The sequence below is a fragment of the Chenopodium album genome, chromosome 2, assembly GCF_948465745.1.
Source record: "Chenopodium album chromosome 2, dcCheAlbu1.1, whole genome shotgun sequence".
Taxonomy (NCBI): Eukaryota; Viridiplantae; Streptophyta; class Magnoliopsida; order Caryophyllales; family Amaranthaceae; genus Chenopodium; species Chenopodium album.
In genome coordinates, this window is record NC_137835.1 from 3804816 (window position 1) to 3831417 (window position 26602).

Here is a 26602-nt window from a genome sequence, read left to right on the forward strand (position 1 = left end):
TGAGGTCAAAACACCTAAAAAGATATTAAAAAATACATCATTTTTACCTGAAATTAAACCCAAAGGCCCCAAAACCATAACCAATTTTTGCATGAAAATCGATGTTTTAATTATTAAAAAAAAAAAAAAAAAAAAAAAAAAAAAAAAAGAAACTAAATGTTTAGAAGTGGTGAAATCAAACATTTAGCATTTTAAAGGGTGGTCATTAAAAAAAAAACACACACACACACACACAAAAAAAAGGAAAGAAATTGGTAAAATCAAAATTTGGTGTTGAGGATGGTTATTTACAATTTTTAGTTTAATTGAATAATTAAAAAAAAAAAAAAGGAAAAATGAAAAATCACTTAAATCAATCTTTCCCCAAAACAAAATTAAGAAAAAACAAAAACAAAGAGACTTCTGAATGTTGCATAAGAATTGCAAAGACGGTAGCTGGTGCACCCAAATGTAATGATTATGTAATCGCTAGATCACGTTCTTCTTGTTCAAATAGAAAAATGTCATTTGCTAACTTCTTTTATCTTTCTCCAGAAATATGTATACAAGAATTTTAAGATACAGGATCGAGCACCAAGCCACCAAGTGGGCTTTAACCAATGATTAGCTAAAAAAAAATTACTCGTATAAAATTTTAAGAGCAACCAAAATACCAAATCTTTGGAACAAAATAAAATTCTCTATATGATTGAAAGAAATACTAAGAGCCTAGTTTTCTGATTCTAGTTCTATGATTATATAAATCGCGTAAATAATGAGCTAATGACGAGGACTTTAAGAATTAAGACCCGTTACCAAGTACACTGCTTACAAGCACGGTGATTGGAACTCGAGCTAGATGGCCTTTGTCTCCACGCAGTAACATCTCACCAAAGCTGTAGTTATTAGTTGAATCTGTTGCTTCGAGCACGATCTTGAGCTGCCGTGTAGCATTGTGACTAACAGTAAAGCTTTTTGGCGAAACCTTGACTCTCACACCCATTGGTGGCCTCACAGTGACAGTGTAGGTCTCAGATTCTTCCCCAACATTTGATACCACCCTGACTACTTTCCTTGAACCCACTAAATTTGAGATTGTTATAGTAGGGGTATTCAGATCCGAGCACCAACCTCCTTTCTTAGGTGGGCACCCAACACCAACTGCCCGCCTCACAGACTCATCATCAACCCCTGGCACAGCACAAAGAAACTGTACGTAATTCTTAAATTTGGCAATGAATACAATCCCAGGGTCAACAGCACGAGTAGGGTTGATGGATCCAGCTCCATAATCAAAAGGAGTGCCTGGTGCTATCTGGTTGGTCTTTTGTGCCATGATGGGATTGCCAGCTTTATCTGATATATCTGTTGTTGTCATCATTGCTGATATTATAGCAGATGGCTTCCAGTTAGGGTGTCTGTGCTTGATTAATGCAGCAATACCAGCTACATGAGGAGTGGCCATGCTTGTACCTGATACAAGTGCAAAATTTTGCCCTGGTTGCAAAAAACAACCACAACATGAGAATAGAAAATGAAAAGGTTGATAATCACATACTAGTTCTACACCGGTCCACTGATAAACAAAAAACGAAAAGGTTGATAATTTACATAAGAATAGAAAGTTAACTACAGGAAAAGTACCTTTTGCATAATGATCTCCCTCACTGTCTGGACTCCAGGCAGCCCAGATAGAAGAACCTGGAGCCATTATAGTTGGTTTCAGAACATCGGCAGTTTGTAGAAGTGCGTTGTTCACATCAGGTCCTCTTGATGAGTAGGAAGCGACAATTGGTGCTTGCCCAGTGTATATTGCCTGTCTGCCATCCAAAATTCTGGCTGTTGCACCGAAAGCAAGCACTCTGCCTGTTCTACCTCTATATGTCCTCGAGTTGTAGAATTGCCAAAGGGCCTGCAATCAAATTTGAACACAAAAAGATTCACATACACTGCATACTAGGTTGCACAGTTTAACAAGTCATAGAAGCTCTCTTTCAGAAATGTGTACAAAAGATAATCAATTCATCCTGAAGTCCAATGCAATCCAAATATAGAGAAGAATTTATGACAGTTAACCATACCGTAGAAGCTTGTAAGTTGTTTAGGACAATTCCAGGCACTCCAAGAGTAACTGTGGTTCCCTTGATTTCCTCAGAACCAACATCAGGGTCCATTGTCATTATAAATCCAGCAGCCCCGGCAGTACGAATTGTTTCAGCAACTCTAATTATACTAGCGGAGTCAAATTCAAAATCAAAAGTATATGTGCAAATAACAAGTTTCCCGCGAACCAGAGATGGGATAAAAGCATCAGGAGTTTGGCAGCTTTCGAGGAGACCAATGCTAGCATTGTGGCGACTGACATCAGCTGCAGAAGCAATGGGAAAAAGAGCTTCTCCTGGTGTTGGAGCTGTAAAATATATAAGCTTCTTAGAAAATTATAGAAAGAGAAATGAAGTCTAGCTAAATCAAAAGAAAAATAGTAGATGGCATGAATTTGCGAGTCTTATTTACGTGCAAGGCCCATTCCAGATAAGCTGTGTCCGTTGCCCAACACGATGGAGGAGTTGTATTTGCGATCAATGATGGAGGCAGCAACAGTCGTAATCCATGGGCTAAAAGATAAAATTGAACTAGAAGAAGGACCACCATTACCAGCAGCTTGAACTACAACTACACCAGCTTTTGTAGCAAACAATAGTTCCATTTCTAGAACATTAAGGAAGGCAGAAGGCCCAGGTGGAACACTAGAAGGTCCAACGGAGAGGCTTAGTACATCGACTCCATCTTCCACAGCCTAGACAGGAAACAAGATCAACTAAACGAACACATAGACAGAAGCATATATAGCATCAAATTTAAATATAAAAAAATTCCAAACCTGATCAACAGCTGCTACAACATCTGACATATAGCCTCCAAATGTATAAAGAGCCTTGTAGACAGCAATGCTAACCAAAATAAGGATAATGCATTAGCAATTAAATCAGTGGATGTATCCTCACATACAAGAAAATTTCTCAACTGATAGGTTTTTTTTTTTTTTTTTTTTTTTTTTTTTTTTTTTTTTTTTCTCTCCTTCCTGTAACAGGTAAATAGGTCAGTAAGTTATCTTATCATGTTCGAATGCCTCACCTAGCTCCTGGAGCCATGCCACTCGCATTCCCATAGTTGAAGCCATTGACAATAACAGGTGTTTCATAGTTACCAGCAGCTGTTGATGCTGTATGGCTATCAGATATAGATAGTCAGCAAAATAACAGAATTAAATTCAGATGAATTACCAAGTATATTATGGACCAACTGTCATTAAAGCACTTGTTATGATGCAAGTTTATGATGATCTAAGGCCCAAATTAATGCTAAATTACCACTCAAGCTCTAAAGATACTGGCATGTTCATGTTATGTGACTTGCCTTCCATGACCATCAGCATCATAAGGGGAGGCATAATCACGTGTAGCATTAAAGTCACCAGCGGCAATGGCGGCACGTGCAAAATACTGTGCCCCGACTATCTTGCCGTTGCAAGCAGTAAAGGGAAACCTCTCACCAGAGGAACATTTCCCTTTAAACCTGGTACTATAATCATCCATAGAACCCTTAGTTCTCAACGACGGTAGATTAGAAAAACTTGGGTGGTTAGGATTAATTCCAGTGTCAATCAAGCCAATCACCATGCCTTCACCAGAACTCCTCGCACCACCTAAAGATGGCCAAACACCAGTAGGAATTCCTAGATAATCAGGTGTATGAGTGGTAAGCTTCTCCATCTTCATATCTTCATGAATAGCCCTTACTCCTGTTGCATTACGAAGAGATTCAACAGCCTGCAAGTGTAAAAAATTGACAGCTTATAGAACAATAGACAGTCAGAGACTCAGAGGTGCATGGACGAATAATTGAGGCAACATTAGCAGTTCATATTCAGGAGTTCAGAAAATTTCCCTAAAATGAATTTACCTTTTTGGACGTGACATGGATGGCAAATCCATTGAGCAAATGACTGTAGCTGTAGAGCTTGGTGTATGAACCAGAATCCAGCAGGGTCTCCAATAAAACATCATGCTGTTTATCTATCATTTCTTTGTGTACTTTAATGTCATCGTAATTCCTGCAAAGAAGTGCACAAGTTCCGTGAAAAGAACACAGGGAAAACTAAAAGAATGAATAAGTATTTGCAGCATGATAAGAGGGAAAAGGCGCAATAAAATACAAAGTTTATTGTTACCTGGAGCTGCCCTGGTAACTAGTCCTCGAGACGAAGGAATCACCCTCCATGAGAACCATGAAGACTTCAGCATGCACAATGAAGTGATTTAACATGTGACTACAACTAATTAGAAAGAATGCAGCTAAACTTAGTCGCATTTCCATATCTACAAGTAATGGCAAATAGCAGCGCATAATGTATGTTAAAAAGATGGTACTTTTCGTCAAAGTTCAAAGAGAGAGCATTCCACCAAAAGTATTAATAGGGTGAAATCCACTAAAGACCAATCACTGCACCAGTGTTTTATAGTTGGATCAGGTGATGAAAATGCCTTCTTGATCAGTCTCATTAATTAGGTAAGCAGGGAAGATTCACATGCTTGCATGCAACTAAATCATCTATTTCTGATGCAAGTAGTTAAATTTATTAGCACCATCCATGCATTCCTCATTCCTCACCCACCTCCTCTCTTCCCCTTACTGCGCTCTTCTATACACCCAAGAGCAAGATCTTACAAAAATAGAGGCAAACAAATTAAGGGATGCTATGCAGCCCATCTAAAAGAGCTGTTGAAGAGCAACTGTAATATACTTAAATAATCCCACCCACAGTCCCACACCTTCCTCATTTCTTAACCACTATCCTCCTGCCTAAAAATTGTCATATTGTGGTACACAAAAGTGAACCCTGTAAATTAATAACTGATTTAAGGAACTCAGATGCCCTTCTTACAAAAATAAGAAAAGTGCCAGTGATATCATCAAGAATGCATAAATAAAGCATAGTCAAATACATTCCATACCAGAAACAGCAATCTGAGTTCAAATGACCAATCACGCTGGGACGTCACTGAAAACCTTCCGGTATTGGATGACAAGATAATGTGAAAAGTCATAAAAAGATGAAAAGGGGGAACAGAGATAACAAAAGAACGATTCAGTCTATACTATTTGATTGTCATAAGACTCATATCATTTGACCTGAATACTAACAATGTCACATGACATTGGAGCAAATCTTAAGACCCTTTGACTACGATATATTTATATCAAAAAGAAAGTAAAACTACCAAGGAGTAGCCTGAAGGGATATAACCTTCGTAAGATGTTCTACAAAAAAAATATCTATAATTGAAGCATTACAGACTACAGAGAACACGATCATAAAATTTAACAACATGAAGATGAATATGCAGCAATCTTGAATTAAATTTCAGTAGATGCAGAATGACAGATTTATCTAGATCTCTGCTGACGAGTATATTCCCAGATAGCAATGGCGCCACTAACATGAACATTGAGGGACCTAACTACCCCTAACTGTGGGATTTCAATGCAAGTATCCAAAACATGGATTATATCAGCAGGTATACCCTCCTTTTCACGGCCAAGAACAAGGACCTGAAAGGGAAATAAACAAGTACACATCATTTCAAAACAACTAATGTGATAATCATAAAGCGAATACAAATGGGTTACAGATCGTGTAAATGTCCATTGAGTTCACATTGACTTGGCAAAGAGATACGGGTCGTGTTAATTTTGTGTAGGTCATTATGGGTCTGCTAACATTTGGGTCGGGGTCGGGTCGTGTCAATTCGGGTCATGTATCGAGCCGATTTCATGTCATGCCAATTTCAGGTTGAGTATGTTCGGGCTGGGTAAATTTCGAGTCAAGTACGTTCGGGTCGGGTCATGTTCGGATCATTCATTTTGTGTTGATATTGTAGATCAAGCTCAAATCAATAATTTTATTTGGTTTGCGAGTTCGGTTACGATTGGAGATGAAACAGTTTGAGTCATTTATGACACTAGGCATTTTTAGTTTGGGTATTAGGTAATTTTAGTTTGGGACATTTTGGGTATCGAGTCTGTTTAGGTCAAGCAATTCGGTTAAAATCAGATCGAGTCAACTTTAGGTTGGGTCATTTTAGGTATTGAGTCAACTTCGGATCAGGTATAATTGGTCGGGCCATTTTGGGTATCGGGTCAACTCCACTTTCGGGTCAGGTACGGGTCAGTGGCGGGTCACATGTCAGGTTAGGATTGCCAAGTCTTTCACATTCTGATTAGTTGCACAATAAGTAAGCACTGAAATCTTCACATAACTCTAGATAATGTACAGCAAATTCCTGACATACATAACAGTAACTAACCGTTCGTTGGGGGAAGTTGTACTTGTCCAGGGGTATGCTATTTGCAGTTTGTTCCAATCCCAAAACTGCAAAACCCTCTCGCTTTTTTTTCTCCAGAAAGTTTTTGACACTATTCACTGGGACCTCTATGATGGGAACCCACTTCTCTGCCGTGACACTGGCAATGTAACATATATTAATTAAAATAATTAATTACATGCCAGAAAGCTATCAATCATAACACGAGGACAGCTTTAAGGATTAAAAAAAAAATGCAAGATCTCTGTAAAAAGTTTCAACAAAAAAAAAAACAAATTAATTAATAAATAAAACACTAATATATTAAAAATATTTCCAACAGTCACTCTCAAATTTGGGAAGCTTATGTTCTAAGCCAACCCTTTCTCATGGAAGAACTCGAATGCTCATCAATCCATGACATTTGCTCACAATTTGTTTCCCAAACAGGATTTAGTGGGTTTACTCACAATTCCTCTCCCTAGTCCCTAGGGCCATGGAGCAAATCTACAGAGAGAGAGAAGAAGAAGTGGCAGGTAGTTTCTCACCATTGGGGAATACAAACACACACATTAGGCTACAGGAATAAATTGGGTCTTTGAACTTGCAGTATATTAGTACAGGGTTTCTCAAGAAGCTATAGACGTACCATACTTTAGAATACAAAGAGGATTAGCAAACTCATCCAGCACCCCTCTCACTTGTCCATGGACGCAGCTAACTCATTGTTAGTGAACCATGTTAAATATGTGTTCTTATTATCTTTATTCTCTTTTGCTGAAACACCTACGAGAATTTCAGTTTGTAGTGATAAAAAACTTAAGTTCTCTTTAAAACCAAATAAGAAAGCAAGGGGGATTAAATTTCCATCAGAAATCAGGGGAAAGGAAAAAGAAAAAAAAAAAAAAAAAAACCCCAACTTGCAATACATTAGAAAGGGACACGCCAGGAAACACCCCATGACAGTGAGTCCGTAGTGAAGCTAAATACACCACTCCATCCCATAATTAACCAAAGAAATTTCCTGACCATGGAACATCCTATAAGTATAACTGCTCTCCAGAAATCGGATTTACATAATGGCGAAAATCTCCACTATATATTAATGTTTATAGACGATCTTCACTAACATTTGTTTCATACATCATTCCATAGAGGTTTTTCTAATTCTGAGTGATAGATAATTAAGTTAAATACAAATTGGAGGAGATGTCAAACAGAAGAAAGAGAGTTCTTAATCAAACCTTATCATCTGGAACTGTTTGTCTTGTAGCACATTAGCATCTGCTATTGCCAAACTACTTGCTTTGAATACCTGCAAGACGCAAAATCGAACCCATTGATATACGATGAACAAGCATTATTAGCATACGTGAAGCTCAAGAGGGAATACGAAGAAAGGATAAGAAGCACAAAATGAAGAAAATAGAAAGAATAATAAATGCCAAAAAGTAATTCTAAAGTCAACACACCTCACAAGTTCTTGCCAACCCAGCAAGGTTTGGTATACGATCAATGAGAGATGCAACAAGAATGATTTGCTGTCGGTTTGCCTTGACCTTTTCCATAGATATGGTTCTTGACTGCAATATTTGCTCAAGAAGTTGGTCCTCCTTTTCCAATTCTGCTCAGTAAAGACAGAGTTCAGGGGGGGGGGGGGAAATGTTACGATAATCCATTGACATCAGCAAGAGAACTAGTATTTTTTGCATGTTAATAAAAGTTGGTTACAATTGTGAAAATTATATATAGCAGAGGAATAAGGTGTGAGGGAGGCTTCTAGCTTTTTATGTAACACTATTTTGTGGAATGGAGAACAACGTTAAAGGCATGCAGAGGGAATTGAAGCACCAAAGAAACAAACTTAAAGGAATCAGAGAATTTGTTGCCCTCCACCATAATTACGGTGCAGATCATGCTAAACACTTGCTCCAAGTTAAGTTAGTTATTTAAAGATAGAAAGGAGATGGTCCTCCCTTTTGCACTCATTTCTCCCTCCATCCAGCCCTAAGGCATTAATTTCTTGAAGGATTAAAAAATAGAGGACATGTGGAGGTCAGCTCCCTAGAACCTAGAAGTAGGAGGGAACCAAACTTCAGACAAGATTTCATCAAGAAAAAGTTTGCTTAATGAGACCATCTGCCTTCATACTTCGTTTGTGAGTATAAGACATCACATCAGAGAAAACATAATATAAAACATATTGGTGTAAGGTTGCTAATGCTTTGACTCCTCCACATAATCCAACTTAACAGAAACTATGGCACTGGGTAATACTTTATGAGTTCTTTTTTTCATAGTCTCAGTTTTAACATGAATATTGAACACTATGCCAAAGAAATCAATAATCATCTTTGAATTCTTACCATCACTAAGCAAATCGTGCTTAGACAATGTGAACTTCTTCTGAAAATCCAATGGAGTATTACTTAAGGGTGAAGCAAGCAATATTTCTTGTCCTGCATTTGCTGAATGAGACATACAGTCTCGATCTTCTGCGATCATTAAAGTCTCATTCTTGAGAGTAGATTCATCCTTGGCCATTGAATTTCTGAGTTCTTCTCTGACAGCCTACGCATTGCAGCATGATGAGACAAGGCCAGAAAGCAGAAAGTGTCTAGAAGAGAACAACTTACATTTAAAAAGTTCATCACTCGATCTATTAGGCACGTTGGAACACATTCAAAATCCATATCCTACATAATACAACAAATGAGATATCAGCAGAGAATCTTGTCCAAAACCACCAAGATACTTATCTAAGTAAACACTGCAGCTTTATAATTCTCTCTGTTCAATAAATCACCCTTAAGCATGCAGAAATTCTTATCAGAAAACACAACTTTAAGCATGCAGCCATAAAATGAATGATCTGCAAATGAAACAATACTCCCTTCATCCTATATTATAGTCCTCATTTCCATTTTTATGGTCAGATTTTAAAAACTTGACCATATATATATAGTTTTTAATGCTAAATTTGTCTCAATGTGTGGTATAACAAAAAAAAATAAAAAAATATGTAAATTAATGCTAAATTTGTCTCAATGTGTGGTTTTATGTATCAATTTTTTATAGTTTTTGTTAATACATAATTAAAAATATAAATGACTAAAGGTACTTCTTGAGGACCGTGCAAAATGAAATAGACTATATTATGAAATGGAAGGAGTAGATACTATTAACATGTTAGGGCTTTCAGTAAAGTAATATGAAGATCTGTCTTAAATGTAGTCGCACCAATGGTTCTTTTTCTATTTATTTTCTTCATTCCCCTTATTTTCTGCCACAGTTGATGTTGAGTGATATTAGTTTTATGAGAAATGAGGGTGTGTTCCTATTGTGGTGTGGAAGAAACCCAAGTGCCAATACAAAATCCTCTCTTTTGTTCCAAACAATTATCTTCTCATATCAATCCAACAATAAGTAATAAAGAACGCGGAAAGAGGCATTCATGTAGGCTTACTCAATTTGTTACTAACAGAGTATGTTGTATGATAAAGAAGGGGGAGGTTGCATGTTTTTAAGCCTAGCTATGACTAAAACAAATAAGAAATGCTGAAATAGGCTGGTTATTAATGCCAAAGGCACCTAATCTCCAACCCAATACTAATGAGAAGCTTTAATTAGCCGCTTAATACCCAAACAAATTCAGTAAGGCCAAACACACCAAATAATAATAATAATAATAATAATAATAATAATAATAATAATAAATAAATAATAATAATAAATAATAATAATAATAATAATAATAATAATAATAATAATAAAAAATAAATAATAATAATAATAAATAATAATAATAATAATAATAATAATAAATAATAATAATAATAATAATAATAATAATAATAATAATAATAATAATAATAATAATAACAATAATAATAACAATAATAATAATAATAATAAAAATCAGCTTAAAAATTGCACTTTGAGCTCCTCCAGTACTATGAGTAGCATCACAAGGTAACATGAAGCAGAACATGACCAACATCTTCAAGAAACTAGTAAAAAATATTGTACCACCATAGTACATCAGAGAACCAAGTGGCTTTTCCACAGAATAGTTCCCATATCCTGTCATTCCACTCTAAATATTTGAAGGATACATTATGATTGACATCAAATAACAAGTAAAACAGAAGCAAGTGCTGGGTGCAGCTGAATGAAGTGAAAAGGTATAACTAATATTGTCCTCCCTTAATAGCGAAACATCTAACCTCAACACGGCTGGAGAAGATTCCCGCAGGAGTAGTAGATTCAATAGGATTAAAAGCGTCAAGATACCCTTCCAATGAGGCTCGCAATCTGCCAGCAACAATACTGACCATCAGAATACCCCAAAACACAAGAGATATGCTTATCAACAGAACAACTAATTATCGATGAAATATACATGAGAAAAAAAACGACCAGCATCCCAAACTCTATACTTATAATTAACCTCAAACAAGTGATATCTATGATAAACAGAAGAATATCTTAGACTGGCAGAAAATAAGCACTTAGGGCCTGTTCTGATTTACTGAACTGAAGTGAGCTGAGCTGAACTTATTGGAGTTGGGCTGAACTGAACTGTTTATGAGAGAAGGAAAATTAGGAGCTGAACTGAACTGAACTAATTGAAGTTGAACTGAAATTAAGCTGAAGAGAATAGGCCCTTAAAGGAAAGTGTCAAACACCGCTAAGATAGAAAGGTGCACAGGAAGAATTTTAAGTCACTTTTTGACAATTAATCAGGATACTACATGGCTTTGCAATTGCTTGTCATTATAAGAGAAGATAAAATAGTGAGATCCAAGCCTTTTGACAGTGCATAATGTCATAAATTTAAACCTATGAGATGTGACCCATGCTGAATAGAAAATTACAGTATCTTTATATTGAATAAATGATTCCCCCCTACTGATGTTAAACTCCAATGAAAAATTGACAAGGTTATGGAAGAAAACAAGTCGAAGACATCAAATTAGTGACAGTAAAAAAAAATTAAAAATAAATAAAAAATAAAAAGGTACACAACTATAACAAGCCTCTACACAATGTGCAATTGATCAAGAAAAGATGACAAATTAAAAATAAAAAAAAATAAATAAATAAAATAAAAAATAAAAAAAAAAAAAAAAAAAAAAAGAAGTTCCTTCAACATTCAACCTCAAAGTAGCTGTGAAGATACAAAATTTCATTGATCTTGTAGAATAAAGAACGCAGTGAATGATAAGCCTTCAGCTAGATAGTCAAATAACAAACCAGGGATACAAGGACCACAAAGGGAAAAATTTACAAGCTACAATTATTGTCATTCAGATCAATACGGGTTTTGGGAAGAAGAGCAAAAATAAGCAGCATGAAGTTGCAGTTTATACCAGCCAATACATAAACTAGAAACAAGGATGTGGAACAATGTTGGAATATTCTTCAACCTCGTCAATTTATGATGAAAAATGCTCATTATGCAAAAATAATCATCTTTTTTATTTTCCTTATGGTGACACAAAGACGAACATTTTAAGACCAAAAACTGAAAAACTAGAGATAGTAGTACCTCGCACAGTCAGGATTTAATTCCAAGTATGACTTCAAACTTCTGAAGCACCTTTTCTCCAAAATAATTGATCCAGACCAGCTAGAATCTATTTCCGGCAGTAGCTTACAGAAAATTTGATATACCAGCAACTGAAAATTTAATGTTTTATGTATAAAATGACTCAGATTTTTAAGAACTTTACTGTTCACAACAAACATTTACCAGAAAGGAAAGAAGGTAAGACAAGTGCAGCACAGAAAAACCTGAGTAAAACCACGTAATGTGTGGTGGTGGGAAGTCAACAATGGAATTAAAGGTGGAAGCAATTCATCCAAATGCTTAGATTGAGCTTCTGCCTTTGCATGGATCATGACATTAGCTGCTATATATACATATGAGGACAGTGCCTGCATCCAATTTTAAAGTTTAGTTGCCTATATCAAGAATCAACTGTTATTCAATATTAAAAAAATAATAATTTAACCCAATCACTTTTCGCAGAAAAAGGAGAATAGTGAAAGAATGGATAAACAGTTAGAAATCACAACAGGATAAGATGCTTAGGAGAAAAAACAGTAAGAGCGTAGCCCCATACACAATATGATGCATTCACTCGCAATAATATGAAGACAACAAGAACCATACACAAAAGGAGGGCTAAGGTCAAACATTACCTGCCCTCAAATAGCCATAGCAATCCCGGGAATGAATTTATAGATACAACACATTATCAAATATTGCAAATCGCTAACCAAAAGCAATCACACCATACATGCAGTGCACTGCATCCAGTACAAAACAGAACTATAATGATCTTTCTAAGACATCTGATCACTGCATCCAGTACAAAACAGAACTATAATGATCTTTCTAAGACATCTGATCATCAAGTCGTCAACTATGCCCTCCGACTTTAATCAGTCCAATCGGTTGTGAAGCAGCCGTACAAATAAAGAATAAAGTCCTCCCCCCCCCCCCCCCCCCCCCCTTATTTATTTAACTTCTTTTAACAAAATGCACACTTTTACATGTCCTCAATTACTAGCTAAATGGAATTACTAGCTAAATGGAATCATGGGTAAGTGTTGACACTGTTTACATTTACTTATCAAAAACAACAAAAACAAATAAGATATGAGACCATTCATGTGACTGTTAAAACGTTAAATTTGTAATGTTCCACAAATTTTCTTCATAACAAATTTGTTTAACAATTAAAAAGCCTTTAAAAAAAAATTAAATGATTATTAGACAAAAAAAATTGATCTGCAAGAAAAAACATTATAGCCAGTATATATCAACAACATACAGAATTATACAATCAGTCATTATTAGTCATGTTGTAAGCTTAAAACGAATGAATCTCTCACTGGAAAAGAATGAAAGAGAAAAAAAGATACAAACCTGAGTCTTCATATTGTAATCACTTAATATAGGAGCTAAATGCTGCCGTACCTGTGATGTAAGTAATAAAACAGTTCAGAGAACGATATTCTTTTACTCTATCAATGACAAAGAATATTACAACAATATTCCCAGATAAAGTAGTGGACGAGCAGAGGTCCTCCTATAGAAGATTTTAAATACAACTATTAAAAAAAAAAAAAATACAACTATACACACCAAACACAATTATTGTACAATAAGCTGTAATCACACATTAAACTGTCAAATCCATGATTCATCGCATTATAGAAGATAACACTCTGTGAAATGTTATTTTTCCCATAGAGAAAGTAATCTCATAAGTAGATTTTGCTCCAACTGCCAACAAATTTTAGACAACAAATTAAATTTGCCCTTGAAACCAACGTTGTCTACTACCTCCGTTACATGTTAGTGCAACAATTTGACATAAAGCAGAGAGGGAAAATATCTAATCGTTGCACATAACCTGTAACGGAGGTAGTATTTACATTTATTACAAAATGTTTATAGCATATTTTGATCACTCCCATAATTGAATTTTGGTTTATCTTTCAAAATTCATACTTCCTCCGTTTCTTTTTAATTACATCACTTTCCTAAAACGGAAGTTTCAAATTAGTTGCATGACTTGCATCACTTTCCTTTTTAGTTAATTAACCCTCTCTATCTCTCTCCTTTCACATGGATCCATTTTTTATATTCTCTCTATCTCTATCATCTACAAAAATTGCCTAGGAGTCTGCAATTTGCAAAGTGATGCAACTAAAAAAAATGGATGAAGTATTAGTGTTGTACTTCTAAATACTAAATACGACTTTGTTATTTTATTTAATCATGACGCTAGGTGATGCACAGTATTTAGGAGAGGAGATAGATAGAGTCATAGAGATATAAAGTTGTACCCAAGTGAAGAGGGGAATGGAGATAATTTTGGCTAAATAATGTTGCAATTAATATGCAACTTCCCAAAGAGAATATGTTGCGATTGAATGGAACAAAGGAAGTTCTATTTAAATTCAAACATCCACAATAAATACATCTATTCTTCCTTATCCTATGGATTTATTATCAACTAAAACGATGTAAACTAAATCAACAAAAATGTAGACAAAATAAAATAATCAAATAGATATAACATACCAAGAATGGAAAAGTAAGGTAAACATGTATTGCAAAAGTTTCCAAGTACTGCCGAACTGCAGGCAAGTTGTTTCTCTGCAACAAAATGTGACTATCATAAGCACTTCCAAGATTTAATAGTCAGTTTCCAACTCCACTACCCCTGTCCCCCTCCCTTTTTTTGGAAAAAAAAAAAGGAAACAGAGATGAAAGGGCAGACAGCAGTATTTATAGATTAAGCAGAAAGACCTACAAATGCATAATGTGCTCTTACAGGCGTAGGCATATCAATCTTGGATACAAGAATAATCTATATACTTCTGTCTGATTTACATCTTCAATCAGCAAGTAAAAATGAAAAATTAAAAGCTTAAATTCTAGTGGATAATATTTTGGAGGTTAAGTTTCTGTATAGATGAAAGTTCTCCAGAAATTTGTGCATGGCCAGCAAAAGGCAAAACCATTGTCAAACATACAGAAATTTAATTTATGTATTCCAGATGGTCCAAGAGGTGAATGAAATGCAGCTGGGGTCGATGAGGGTTTTTTCTAGGCCAACACATTATATTTCGTGGGCATTCTAATAAGGTGTGTGCTTTAGCTCACATTCTATATTGCATTTGGGATTTTCAAAACCAAGGAGATAATCTTTACTCCTTGACTTGTCTGACGCCTTTTTCTCAGATAAGTTCATACAAATATAGTGCAGATAAGTTCTTAAAAATAAATTGCAGATGAGTCAAAAAAAGTTGAAGAGAGCACATCCTTTCCTTCCTGAAGCCCTTATTCTCTCCAATTCAATAAAAAATACAAACCTACTTCAAAACCTACTTCCTATGATTACCAGAATAGTCCTATCAGGTTTATTCCTCTACAAAGACGCATTTAGGGTTCTTAGGTTGAGCTCTGCATCATATCCATACCATAGAACGAAAAAAGTCAGCTGCTTTTATCTCATTAATGGTAGACTGATTTCCAGAGTGTACATAGTGTAGCATTTCATCTAGCAAAGTTACTTACATACAATGATATGGACAAGCTCTGTATAACTTGCAGAACAATATCCTGATCAATAAATCTTGATAGAATACATAACATTTGCCAAGCCCGGACTTTTCGACGATGAGTCTGTTCAACACAAAGAGAGACACATCAGCTAATGGAGGAAAGCAACATGGACTAACCTAATTTATTGTTATTGAACTTCAATGCAAAATGAGTTACAATTAAGAGAAAAATAAGAAGATACGAAAGTCAATAGCAAGTCATCATGCATCACAAGGTTCCTTAGTAAGAACAATCAAATCTACAGTTCCTGAGTTGGTGCAAAGGCAATCACGGAGCATGAGGACTGTTGATAAAAATTTATTTCTAGGATTCATAAGTGGATTTTATGTAAGTTTTAACATCATCTACATTCCTACTAAATCTCAATTACGAGATTAGGTTTTAACATGAGCAGATATTCCAGGATAAAACCTTTTAAAATTAAACATTAAGTTTGAAACTCAAAATTTATAATTTAGAAATTTAATATATCTTTTAGAATTTCAATTTTATTTTAATATCGTCTTTTCAATTTATAAAAACAATCATTCTAACATTAATATAGCACGTTTAATAAAAATTTCCATCGTCATGAGTTAATTTTAGAATTTATGTGATGATTGTTCTAAAACAATCATTCTAACAATCAGTAATAAAAACCATTCTAACACTGATGTGATGATTGTTCTTTAACCTATTTCCCAAGATCTCTCTAACTGCTTACAGTTATGGGGTTCATCCCTAGAATTTATGTTGCATTACTCTTCCGTTTTGGAATAATTGACACAATTCCCTCTTTAGGCTGTTTCAAAATAGTTGACACACTTCAGAAGTGGAAGGGACCACCATTGTTAACTTATATTTACCATACCCACCATGGCCCACTAACTTTTCCCACAATCACGTGTCCCTCTTTGAATATATATAATTGAATGCATTAACTTTACATTCCATTAAACATTTTATTTCTACACTTCCGATGATATTAATAAACTGAATTTTAAAACTCTTTTGTTTCAACGTACTAGAGTTTGTGTTATTGAGCAGCAATCTTTAGGATTTAGGGCTATAACTTAAGCAAGTTCTTTTGTGTATGCATAGGCTTTTAGTGAAGCCTAGAACAAACAGAGAAGATTTCAAGTAAAACAAGTACAACAGTTAAAGAGGCTGCTTTGGGGAACTGAGTTCTAAGAGGAACTCAGAGTGGCCCTAGTTAGCAATAGAATTGTAACATTGTTGTTTCCCTTGAATGAAAAGGTTTGAGTCAGGGCAATCTTCCTGTAGGGCCCAAGATTTTTCCTCGTGAAATCTTTCTTGCACTTGTTTACTCATTACGAATTCACATGCAATTTTAAATTTCCAAAATTCTTAGCAACAAGTTCCACACAAGAATGCAACCAACTTCTGCAGTTCTCCATCTAACTATCAATTTCATGTCCAAATCCTACCTCTGGCATATTACTTTGTACTGAAATTATTCAAACACGTAATCCAGTTTAACCTGGAGAGGTGTACTACTCACCGCACTATGCTTCTTATATAGTTCTTTTGCAAGATCCTTGTCATTAACCTACAAAAATAAATGATGATCAAATAAAAAAGTTCACATACATGATTATGAAGAAAAAATTCATTTGTGCAACAATAAAAATGACAGAGAGATCAAGAGCGCATGCAAGGAAAGATCATTAATATCCGAGAAGGAAAGAAACTGCGATGAATAGTATATACAGCACACAACAATGATAAACATACTTATATACCCCTTAGAGGGAATCCCAAAATAGTTTCATATCTGACCCCAAATTAAAGTCAAGGAAAACTAGGAAGTAGGAACTAAGAAAAGCTTAACTCAAAAATTTACATAAAAAGGCGCTTTGAGGTGCAGCTGATCTATATTACTTTAACCCTGTGAATCAAGACTTAAAGCTGGGATGCACAAATAACAGAGTTGATGCACTGAGTTTTGTAGATGCATTTACCCTAAAGTTGTTTCCCAACCTTACCACCAGGATTTAAATTCTCCTACAAATGGTTGAGGTGAACCACCAAGAAATCTACCAATGAATTTAATAGCACCACTCACCTGCCTATTCACCTCGAAGGTCAAAACCACCACCATCAAAGACCCTGATCATGGAAGGTTAATATCTGATCTGATAACAATTCTATTTAAACCAAACAAAATAATTAGGGTTTGTTTGGCATCATTTTTTGTTTTCAGTTTTCAGTTTTTTTGAAAACCAAAAACCAAAAACAGAAAACAAGAAAAAGGTGTTTCTACTTTTCTGTTGTCATTTTTCAAAATTATCATGTTTTTAATAAGTTTAAATTATTTTTGATTCATTATGGGACATATATTACATACTTTTAAAAAACAAAAAACCAAAAAACAGAAAACTGCAACAATGCCAAACGAACCCTTACTAATTAGTTTCCCTTTCTTGATTCTTTATGCTTTCTCACATATGAAACAATGAACCAACCAATCAGCCTCATATCTTTTTCAGCATCAAAGACCCTGACTATAGAAGGATATTTTATTACTATTCTAGAAATGAATCTTTCTTCAAAATTTGATTGATTCACAATTAGAATACTACTATAATGTGGCAGTTTCAATCTCAATTAGATAAAGTATGAAAACTCATCCACTGTAATTCTCTGTATAAAACCTAAGGCTAAAATGGAGAACAATCCTTTGAGCTGCTGATCAGATAGATCAAATTAGCAAAAGATAAGATAACCATACTATAATATAAATACAACTGTACAGAAAATATGATATTGGCTTCGGCCCTAGAAAAGCTACTTTGAAAACTCACATTCCAGGCATCCAAAACACAGGTTAAGCATTTGGATTCTACATCACAATATAAATTATATAGGAAATGTAAATTTGAAAGTAGAACTTGTTATCCACAGCTATGCTTGTAAAAATGGACGACATCAAGTGAATTTTCCAATATCCAATGCTATGGCCCAGCATAACTTGCTAAACATTACAATAAATGACAAAAATAATATTTCAATATCAAGAATCTAGGATATACCTATATAAATAAATAAATAAATAAAATAATCAATATTGCACTAACAAAGAAACATTACCGCAGAGTCAAGAAGCTCCAACAAAAACATTTTTCCAGACTCAAAGGCAGAACAGCACTTTTCAGTTTCTCTTCCAGACCCAGCCATCTTAGCTACCTCTGCCAGCTTGTAAAAGAGCACAGCAACAGAAACTCGAGCATACAGCTCTGTATTAATATAAGCCTGGGCACAAAGTCAGTCGTCAATATTACATTTACAGATGCCATAAAATGAGATTATATGTTTTTTTTTTTTTTTTAAAACAATTTTTAGGCCACACTGAATTTTTGCCTCCCTCAATCAAATTTTTAATTCATTTGCACTTTTCTCTAAAAACAAGCAATCCCCTATTATATACTCGTGATATGCATGTCAAAGCCTAAGAAGACAGTAATTTAAGAATAGAGGGAGTAATATATTTTTTTATTACTTTTTGTAAGTTCAGATAAGATCACATCAGGCCAGACTAGATCAAATCAGAGAGCATAGAAACAGATAAGATTAAAAAAATTAAGTTCAAAAACAATTATGTACTACCTTCGTTTCTTATTTGATGCAAAAAAGGATTTTTTTTTTTTTTCTCACAAATAATACCCCTTTTTTGCAACTAATAAGAAACGAAGGTAGTATAAATTCAGATGAAATCACATCTGCAGAAAAAAGTTAGCTAAACATAGCCTGAGATACTGGGAATAAAAAAGGTTAACATACCTCTGCAATCTCACTATCTGGAATTTTTGCCAACAATGACACTTCAGTTCTTGCATCACCATTCTCTGTTAGTTCCCCTTCAAAATCTTCATCAAAAGCAACTAGACAAAAAAAAAAAAAAAAAAAAAATCCCATTAGAAAGTTTCAAAGGTTTATTTATTTATTTTTTATATAACATCATGAGGATAAGGAACGATGCAATAAGGTGAATACAATAGCACCCAACTCACTAGATCCATATAGAGTCAAAAGCTTTAGCTCTTTCATGTAATACTTTATGACCACAGGATTTAAGAGCCATAACCCAGTCAAGTGAAGAGCTGCAAGGCGAATGGTACGAGGACTTTTTATGCCTTCTTCAAAAACCTTTTCACAAAACTACAAGAAAGGGGTCAAATACATCATGAATACAAGTCCGCTGTTTCATTGCATACAACAGATGCAAAAATTTGAACTGTTACTGGCCAAGGTGAGAGAAAGTAAAACATACCCACTTCAAAGGGCCAGGTCCTATATCAGTCACATGCATTTCCTCTAATCTGAAAACAGATTCATGCAGAACAGCAGAGAGAAGTGCTGCAATTGGTGCAACCCTTCGCTTATTACAGCTAGTGTGCAGTATCCATGAGGACCTAACCAATTGCCATATCATCTGGAGACCAAACGACCAGGATAGTATGTCATTTACTCCTGGAAATTGTGTTATCATATTTCACAACCCAATATACCGCAATCACATACACAAGACTGAAGACATGACACCTAAAGTATTTGAAAGGTAAAACACCTATTTACATCCACATCAGTCTCTTTTCCACAAGTCCAACAAAAATATATACAAGGAACCTCGACTTAAAATTTGGCACAAAGAATATATAAATGACACCCATACCTGTGCATCAACCCCACTACAGCCAGAGACAAATGAACTACTCGAAGTTAATAGATCCAAAACCATTCTGACTGATCTCAGCATGGACAAAACAGAATCTTCTCCAGCAGTCTCTAGGCTGCGAATTCATTTGAGTTGAAGTTGATAAGCCAAAAATCACATCACATACAAAATGTTAAAAGAACAAAAGCTGGTATGGATTTGCATCTCTGCCTCACTAGTAATTTGTAAACAGCATGGAAAATAATTACTTACCTCTCAACAAGGTCAGCAAAGATAAAGCTGACAGCGTCATTTGAAAAGAAAGTATTATCATGTCCAAACTGGACTCCATTTTGAAAAGCATGATATGGAATTGATAATAGAGCTTCTAGGCACAGCCACTAAAACATATGGGAAAAAGAGAGAGGAAAAAAAAAGGATTAATTTTGCAAAATAGTATCTCTCAATCATCAAGAAATATATCATGAGCTGATGCAAACAACACAGATTGGTAACAAATACTGATAAGAAAACCATTACAAAAGCTGCATTAAAGTGAAAGAAGGCCCTTTGACTTGACATGAGCCTGGAATGCTAATGCATAAAGTGTCACCAACCATATTCTAGCCAAAGCCTATGCTACACTACACGGTAGAAATAAAAGAACAAGGGCATACAAGCCTTACCAATCTAGACACAAAAATTTATAGACACAATCACCTTTACATAAAAGAAGCCTCAAGATGACAGGTAGCGACTGTCTTTACTTGCTGAAGTTGCCTGAAGTACAAAGTTTATGTACATGGCCCTACGTAGGAAAAAAAAAATATCCTACTCTAAACTAATTCAGTTTAGCTACTCTAGGGAAAAAAACATAGTTGAACTTTCAAAAAAATTAATTAACACATGGTTAGGAACTTTATCCTTTTTATTCAACAATGGTTTGACTTCTTGACAGCAAATATTGCAATTTATCGCTACAACTAAAAGATTTTCAAACATTAGCTCGTGACAATACATTTACATACAGCAGTCACAGAACTACATAAACTGGAAAGGAAAGTACAGCGTACAAAAGGGGAATACCTTCCAGTTCATTAATATAGCCCTCCTCGTTCGGGCTAATTGCTGAATAGCAAGTAAACCATTTATGTGATTGAGAAATGTCAGAACCAGGGAATCAAGAAGTGGCCTATTCTTTGCCACTGGATCTAAGGTGCTATTCATGTCTTGAATATTATAGACAGTTGAAGAAGAAATCACTGGAGCAGAAGCTTTTAGGGCAAAACTCAGAGCTTCATATGCAGCCAAATTAATCTCTGCACTAGTCTGCTTGAAGACATTAAAGGTAGTGAGTAGAATCACAAGGAAAAAGTATATATGATGGAACATGCAACATTTATTAGGACGATTTCTGCTGAGAGCCCCCCAATTATATACCTTATTGAATAGATCTATCTGAATGCTTCTATGATGTCAAAGGGGTATAATCAATTGTTTCAAGTAAAATAAGCTATCCCACAGAAGAAGTCAGGTGTATGCCCTGACATTATTTATTACTTAAACTAAACCAAAATGGCATCTGCTCATGAAACACCCAGCTCCCCCCATGACACAAGAACAAGGCCCCCCTTAATTATCAAGACTTTGTTAAGTTAGGGTTTCTACAATTTACGACCAATGTATAAAAAGGCTCAAGGCGCACCAAGGTGTTTTGGAGTATCTTGCGCCTAAGGCGCGCCTCAGAGCGCCTTGGTGCGCCTCATTGAAGTGAGGCGCATATAATAAGAAATAAAAAAAATTCTGAAAAAAGCTCTTGTTGCGCCTCAGGCTGCGCCTTGTTGCGCCTCAAGCTGCGCCTTGGTGCGCCTTAGCTGCGCCTCATTGAAGTCGCCTCGCCTAGACCATAAAAAGCGCATGACCTCTAACGCCTTGCGCCTAGACGCGCCTTAGGCGTACTTTTTCAAACACTGTTTACGACCACGCAGCTATTGCCTTATCTACATCTCCGCTTCCTCCACCTCAATAACTCCCAGTTAGTTGTAGCATTGGTTTTCAGAGAAACAGAGAGCATTGGCAGTAGCCCTATTTCATCCACATTGTTTTCCTGCAAAGCTTCCTACATGCCCTGATTGCGGAAGACATTCAAATGATCGTCAGCCTAGTTCTCTCTCCCTGTTGCATTCTTCCTTCTCTATCTCGCATATCCATTTCAGAGCTCCAAAATAATATCTCTGAGTCAATCAACATCTTACATTTGTTATCCTCTATGTTGCTTACAGCTTAATTTTATCTATTTACTAATTTACAATTATGTTGATTATCAATCAGATTTATATCTAATAAGTCAATGGCTTGAGACTTTATGAGGAATTGATCCCTCAATGGCCTCAAGCAGGGTCACTAGCCCACTAGCAGTTTTAATACCCGTCAGGGAGGCTAACTACCCTTACAACCAGTGTTTAAAATGGGACAGATTGAGACCGTGAGGGTGAAAGACAGAATGATACGTTGAGAGTGAAAACATGAAACAGGATGGTGGAACATGGAAGAAAGGAGAGACAGAAAGAGAGCGAATGCACAGGGGTACCCATCATATAGGACTCTGGTAATCCATCCCACTATATATATCCACCTAGGAAATTTGTGACTAAACTTTTCATGTGAAAGATTTCTAGGTGGAAATCAGTGACTCCGGGAATAGTAAGTTAAGGGGATGCTGTTTCAGATTTTAGTCACAGAAAGGAAAACAGAACATGCATCATTGAGAAAGATTGTAAATGGATTTATTGATCAGCTTAAATGTTATAGAAACTTAGGAACGGCAGCTGGAGATACTTCCAACTTTTGGATGTCACAATTGAATACAAAGTATTAATTAAATCACGTTCAGAATTTTTATCATACCTCACAATCACCGAAAGCTGAGGAAACCACCAAGTGCAAGAATTTCCACACGAAAGAGAAAGCGAGATTTAGTCCAGCATCATCTTTGATATGTGCACACCATGATGAGACAGTTACAACAGTTCTCACTGACACAATCTGTCAACACATCAGGATAAAGAATCAGATGCTGAGCATTTACCAAAATCCAAGTCTTATAGCTTGAAATGAGTAAAGCAATGGAAACAACTACTAAACTAGAGTGAACACATAATCACCATATACTTAGAACAGAGAATAACATTACACTGCTGCATTTATGACCAAATTACAGACAAGATTTGCAATAACCAAACGGGCATCAAATTGAGATTACAACTCAAAAATTCTACAAGCATAATATAAACAAACAGCCAACAAGATCCTACTCCTAGACAAGTATGGAGTTTTTACATCATTTATAATCGAAGGTCCAATATGTAAACCCTGTGAGAGCACTACTTAACAAATCTTGATGGCTTGACCTCATACAATAAGAAAACAAAAACAAAAAGGGTTATCAAATAAAAGAATCTGAAAATTTTCTCCTCAAAAAGAATATTTCTCAAACAATAGTTATGGCGCTTAGTATACTCAGTGCTTCTTCTTAAATCATCATCACTTTCTTTGACTTTAGTAAGTCAAATTGATACCTTCAAATCAGTAATGGGTCTGTGAAAATAAAAAATGGCTCCAAATGAAGGAGTATACAATAGCAACCCTACGTCCTTTCTTTAATCAAGAATTCAAGATACAAAGTCATAGTTTACTTTCCAAAAAAGCTCCCTATCTAGCTCTACCTTTCAGAAGACTAAAACTTAATTACATTTATCCTCTATAACAAAATGACCAAGACTAATATCAATCAAAGTAAAATCCGTCCATTTTTATTTTCAGCACTTCAATCAGTCAATCTTGATCCCCCCCCCCCCCCCCCCCAAGGTGCAAAAAGAACCCTCAATTATATTTATGTGACTTTGAAAGTTGATCCCCCCCCCCCCCCCCAAGGTGCAAAAAGAACCATCAATTATATTTATGTGACTTTGAAACTTCACAACAATCACATTTCCTTTCCTTTTTTTTAAAAAAAAAAAAAGTATATTGCATTAATCAAAGCAGAAACTTTTGGTTGCATGAAGAGTAATCATAATGCTGTGTTAAAGGTAAACAGTAATACAGACAGGCACACATAATCAAAGATACTTGCCAGAAAAGGGTCTAATTACCAAAATCCAGTCAATAAAAGGTTAACATTCTACTAAACATACTACATTGTAACTTTTGGTTGCATAAAGAGTAATCATAATGCTGTGTTAAAGGTAAACAGTAATACAGACAGGCACACATAATCAAAGATACTAGCCAGATAAGGGTCTAATTACCAAAATCCAGTCAATAAAAGGTTAACATTCTACTAAACATACTACGTTGTTCCCAGCATGGGCAGAAATAGCATACGAATTTATAAGCTAAAAGAAAACAGAAACAAAGGAAAAATACAGCTAGCAAGACAGCAGTTGTGATAGGAGAAGATAGTCGCCTCCGACTAGGGCCTCCTAGCTTTCCAGTTACGGAACCAGGTAATCTACCATCCACCACAACATGAGACCAGAATATTGAAGAAGACGATTCAGCAAATGAAATCAAGTCCTTCTGCAAACCAGACAGAGTCATCCAATATTAGTATTACTTATAAAGTATAAACTCAAAAGCTATAAACTCATTTAGCCAGCAAATAATAAATTATCTATTACCAGTATGACAAGGAAAACATTGGAAAACTTATCAGCAATAAGAAAATTCTTATTAGCAGTGCCATTCAGCTCGGATTTAAGTTGTGCTTTGGTGTACTCATCAGAGCCTATCTGCATAAATTCTAGCTCATGAACCAGGCTCAAGAGCAATATGAGATACTTCACAGGTATCATCTCCCCCAAGCTGTGTTGTTGACTGGTGCTGACACCCTTTTCTTCAATAAACTGCCACGTTAAATTAAGAAATTCAGAAAATTGGAGGAAAAGTTGGATCAAATTAGAGCAGAATCACCAATATCAGCATACTCAAGCTGAAAAAAGATTGAAATAAAGAAAAGAAAATATTAATAAACTGTACCAAATAAAAATAATAATAATAATAATAATACCCTAAAAAGAGGTTCTAATTGGTATTCTTCCTCCACGTACAGAAACAAAACTCTAGCCCATCTTTCCGCTTCAGTGAACCATGCAACCAAGTCTTCATCATCATAATGAAACTCGACATCAGAATTTTTTTTATGAGAGGAAAATCTTTCCAAGAAGTCCCACAGACTTCGCACAATTTGCATTTTGTCACTAGAGCAATCTGTAGCATTATTCAGCTTGTGATTCCCTATAAACCATTTCTTTAATTTGATCCTTAAAGAACCTTCAAAAAGCAACAATCAAGAATAAAGTTGTAAGTCAGCGGGGAAAGTAGAGTGTGAATGAATACAACAAGACCGGCCATATATAGTCTAAAAAGGAATAACACGGAGTGTTATTATTAATTTAAAACATCCATATTTAAAAAGTGTAACCAAGAAACGGGGCCGTAAAATACAAAATCAAAAGAACAAATCATTGACCAAATCAAAAAGAAAAAGGAGGGAAACGGTTGAAGCTTCAACTCATAAAAAATTAAAAAGCATATCAGAAGTAGTTTCATACCCCCAGTATCAGTAAATTCACGTGGTAAAGCTGCTATGAAGTGCAAAATTGTCTCAAGGGAAAGCTCGTCAGGACAAACAACTGAAACAGCAGCTTCTAGTACTCTCTCGCAAACTGGAATAAAAACTTCTAGGTCAAAGGCAATTACAGCAGAAAAGATTTAACAGCATCATGAAATAATATATTAATAGGTCAGCAACAAAAAATTGCATACTTCTGAGACGGTAATTAGGATTGAAGTGCTGTTTACTATTTTCAACAAGAAACCTCAGACTGTCAATTAAGTCAGCTTTATCGGCACAATGTTGAGTTCTTGAAGACTCCATGTCATTTAAATCAGGCAAGGCATTTATCCATTGTCTGGCAGCACCAGTATCCACTTGCCCCTCCGCTGAGAAATATTTTGACGATTTGCTTGCAGAAAAGATGCATTCTGATAGGCTCATTAAACCAGCTCGACCAAGAGACTGCTGTCTTGCTACAGATGCTAACTCGCGTAAAAATAAAATCTGTTCCCTATTAGACACTTAAAGGAGTCATTTCTTCAAAAAAAAAAAAAAAAACCATTTAAAGAAGTCATATAACATCAATAAAGCACCAGAACTTATACCAATACATTATCTTGCTAATGTATCAAGATTATCACTCTATGAGTTGATCATTATACCTTTAATTTGAGAAGCATCACATTCTGACAATCCATAAATGAAAAAAATATGTCCCCACCACCCCCATATGCTCATGTGCACTGGAACATGGATGTGACATGTTTTTAAGACCAATCAAACCTTTTTACACTAAATTTAAATAGAAAGAACAAGTTACAGTGAGCAAAAACAGCACA

At 35.4% G+C, this 26602-nt stretch overlaps 2 protein-coding genes across 3 annotated transcripts in view; both read right to left on the reverse strand.

Annotated features, from left to right (window-relative positions):
• Window positions 1–121: 121 nt before the first annotated feature.
• LOC145593354 (subtilisin-like protease SBT2.5) lies at window positions 122–4716 on the reverse strand. The gene is made up of 9 exons (XM_081649712.1): window positions 4211–4716; window positions 3943–4093; window positions 3397–3809; window positions 3115–3210; window positions 2861–2930; window positions 2494–2776; window positions 2061–2389; window positions 1624–1891; window positions 122–1476 (listed from the first exon to the last, which is right to left on the reverse strand). The coding sequence occupies exons 1-9, from the start codon at window positions 4384–4386 to the stop codon at window positions 782–784; spliced, it is 2481 nt and encodes an 826-aa protein (XP_081505838.1). The 5' UTR covers window positions 4387–4716; the 3' UTR covers window positions 122–781.
• A 397-nt stretch (window positions 4717–5113) lies between these two features.
• LOC145593370 (uncharacterized) overlaps window positions 5114–26602 on the reverse strand; it is a 28815-nt gene continuing 7326 nt past the window's right edge. For both annotated transcript variants that reach the window (XM_081649713.1, XM_081649714.1), the window contains 26 exons: window positions 25973–26274; window positions 25759–25872; window positions 25215–25477; window positions 24826–25050; window positions 24572–24724; window positions 23054–23191; window positions 21233–21475; window positions 20420–20547; window positions 20165–20282; window positions 19763–19924; window positions 19503–19650; window positions 19273–19373; window positions 18583–18744; window positions 16994–17041; window positions 15445–15552; window positions 14446–14520; window positions 13282–13332; window positions 12141–12284; window positions 11896–12026; window positions 10571–10658; window positions 8981–9040; window positions 8711–8915; window positions 7817–7968; window positions 7589–7659; window positions 6348–6504; window positions 5114–5592 (listed from right to left, as the gene is read on the reverse strand). In XM_081649713.1, coding sequence (XP_081505839.1) covers window positions 5428–5592; window positions 6348–6504; window positions 7589–7659; window positions 7817–7968; window positions 8711–8915; window positions 8981–9040; window positions 10571–10658; window positions 11896–12026; window positions 12141–12284; window positions 13282–13332; window positions 14446–14520; window positions 15445–15552; window positions 16994–17041; window positions 18583–18744; window positions 19273–19373; window positions 19503–19650; window positions 19763–19924; window positions 20165–20282; window positions 20420–20547; window positions 21233–21475; window positions 23054–23191; window positions 24572–24724; window positions 24826–25050; window positions 25215–25477; window positions 25759–25872; window positions 25973–26274 — 3712 coding nt within the window. In that variant the 3' untranslated portion in view covers window positions 5114–5427. The remainder of the gene's footprint in view (window positions 5593–6347; window positions 6505–7588; window positions 7660–7816; window positions 7969–8710; window positions 8916–8980; window positions 9041–10570; window positions 10659–11895; window positions 12027–12140; window positions 12285–13281; window positions 13333–14445; window positions 14521–15444; window positions 15553–16993; window positions 17042–18582; window positions 18745–19272; window positions 19374–19502; window positions 19651–19762; window positions 19925–20164; window positions 20283–20419; window positions 20548–21232; window positions 21476–23053; window positions 23192–24571; window positions 24725–24825; window positions 25051–25214; window positions 25478–25758; window positions 25873–25972; window positions 26275–26602) is intronic.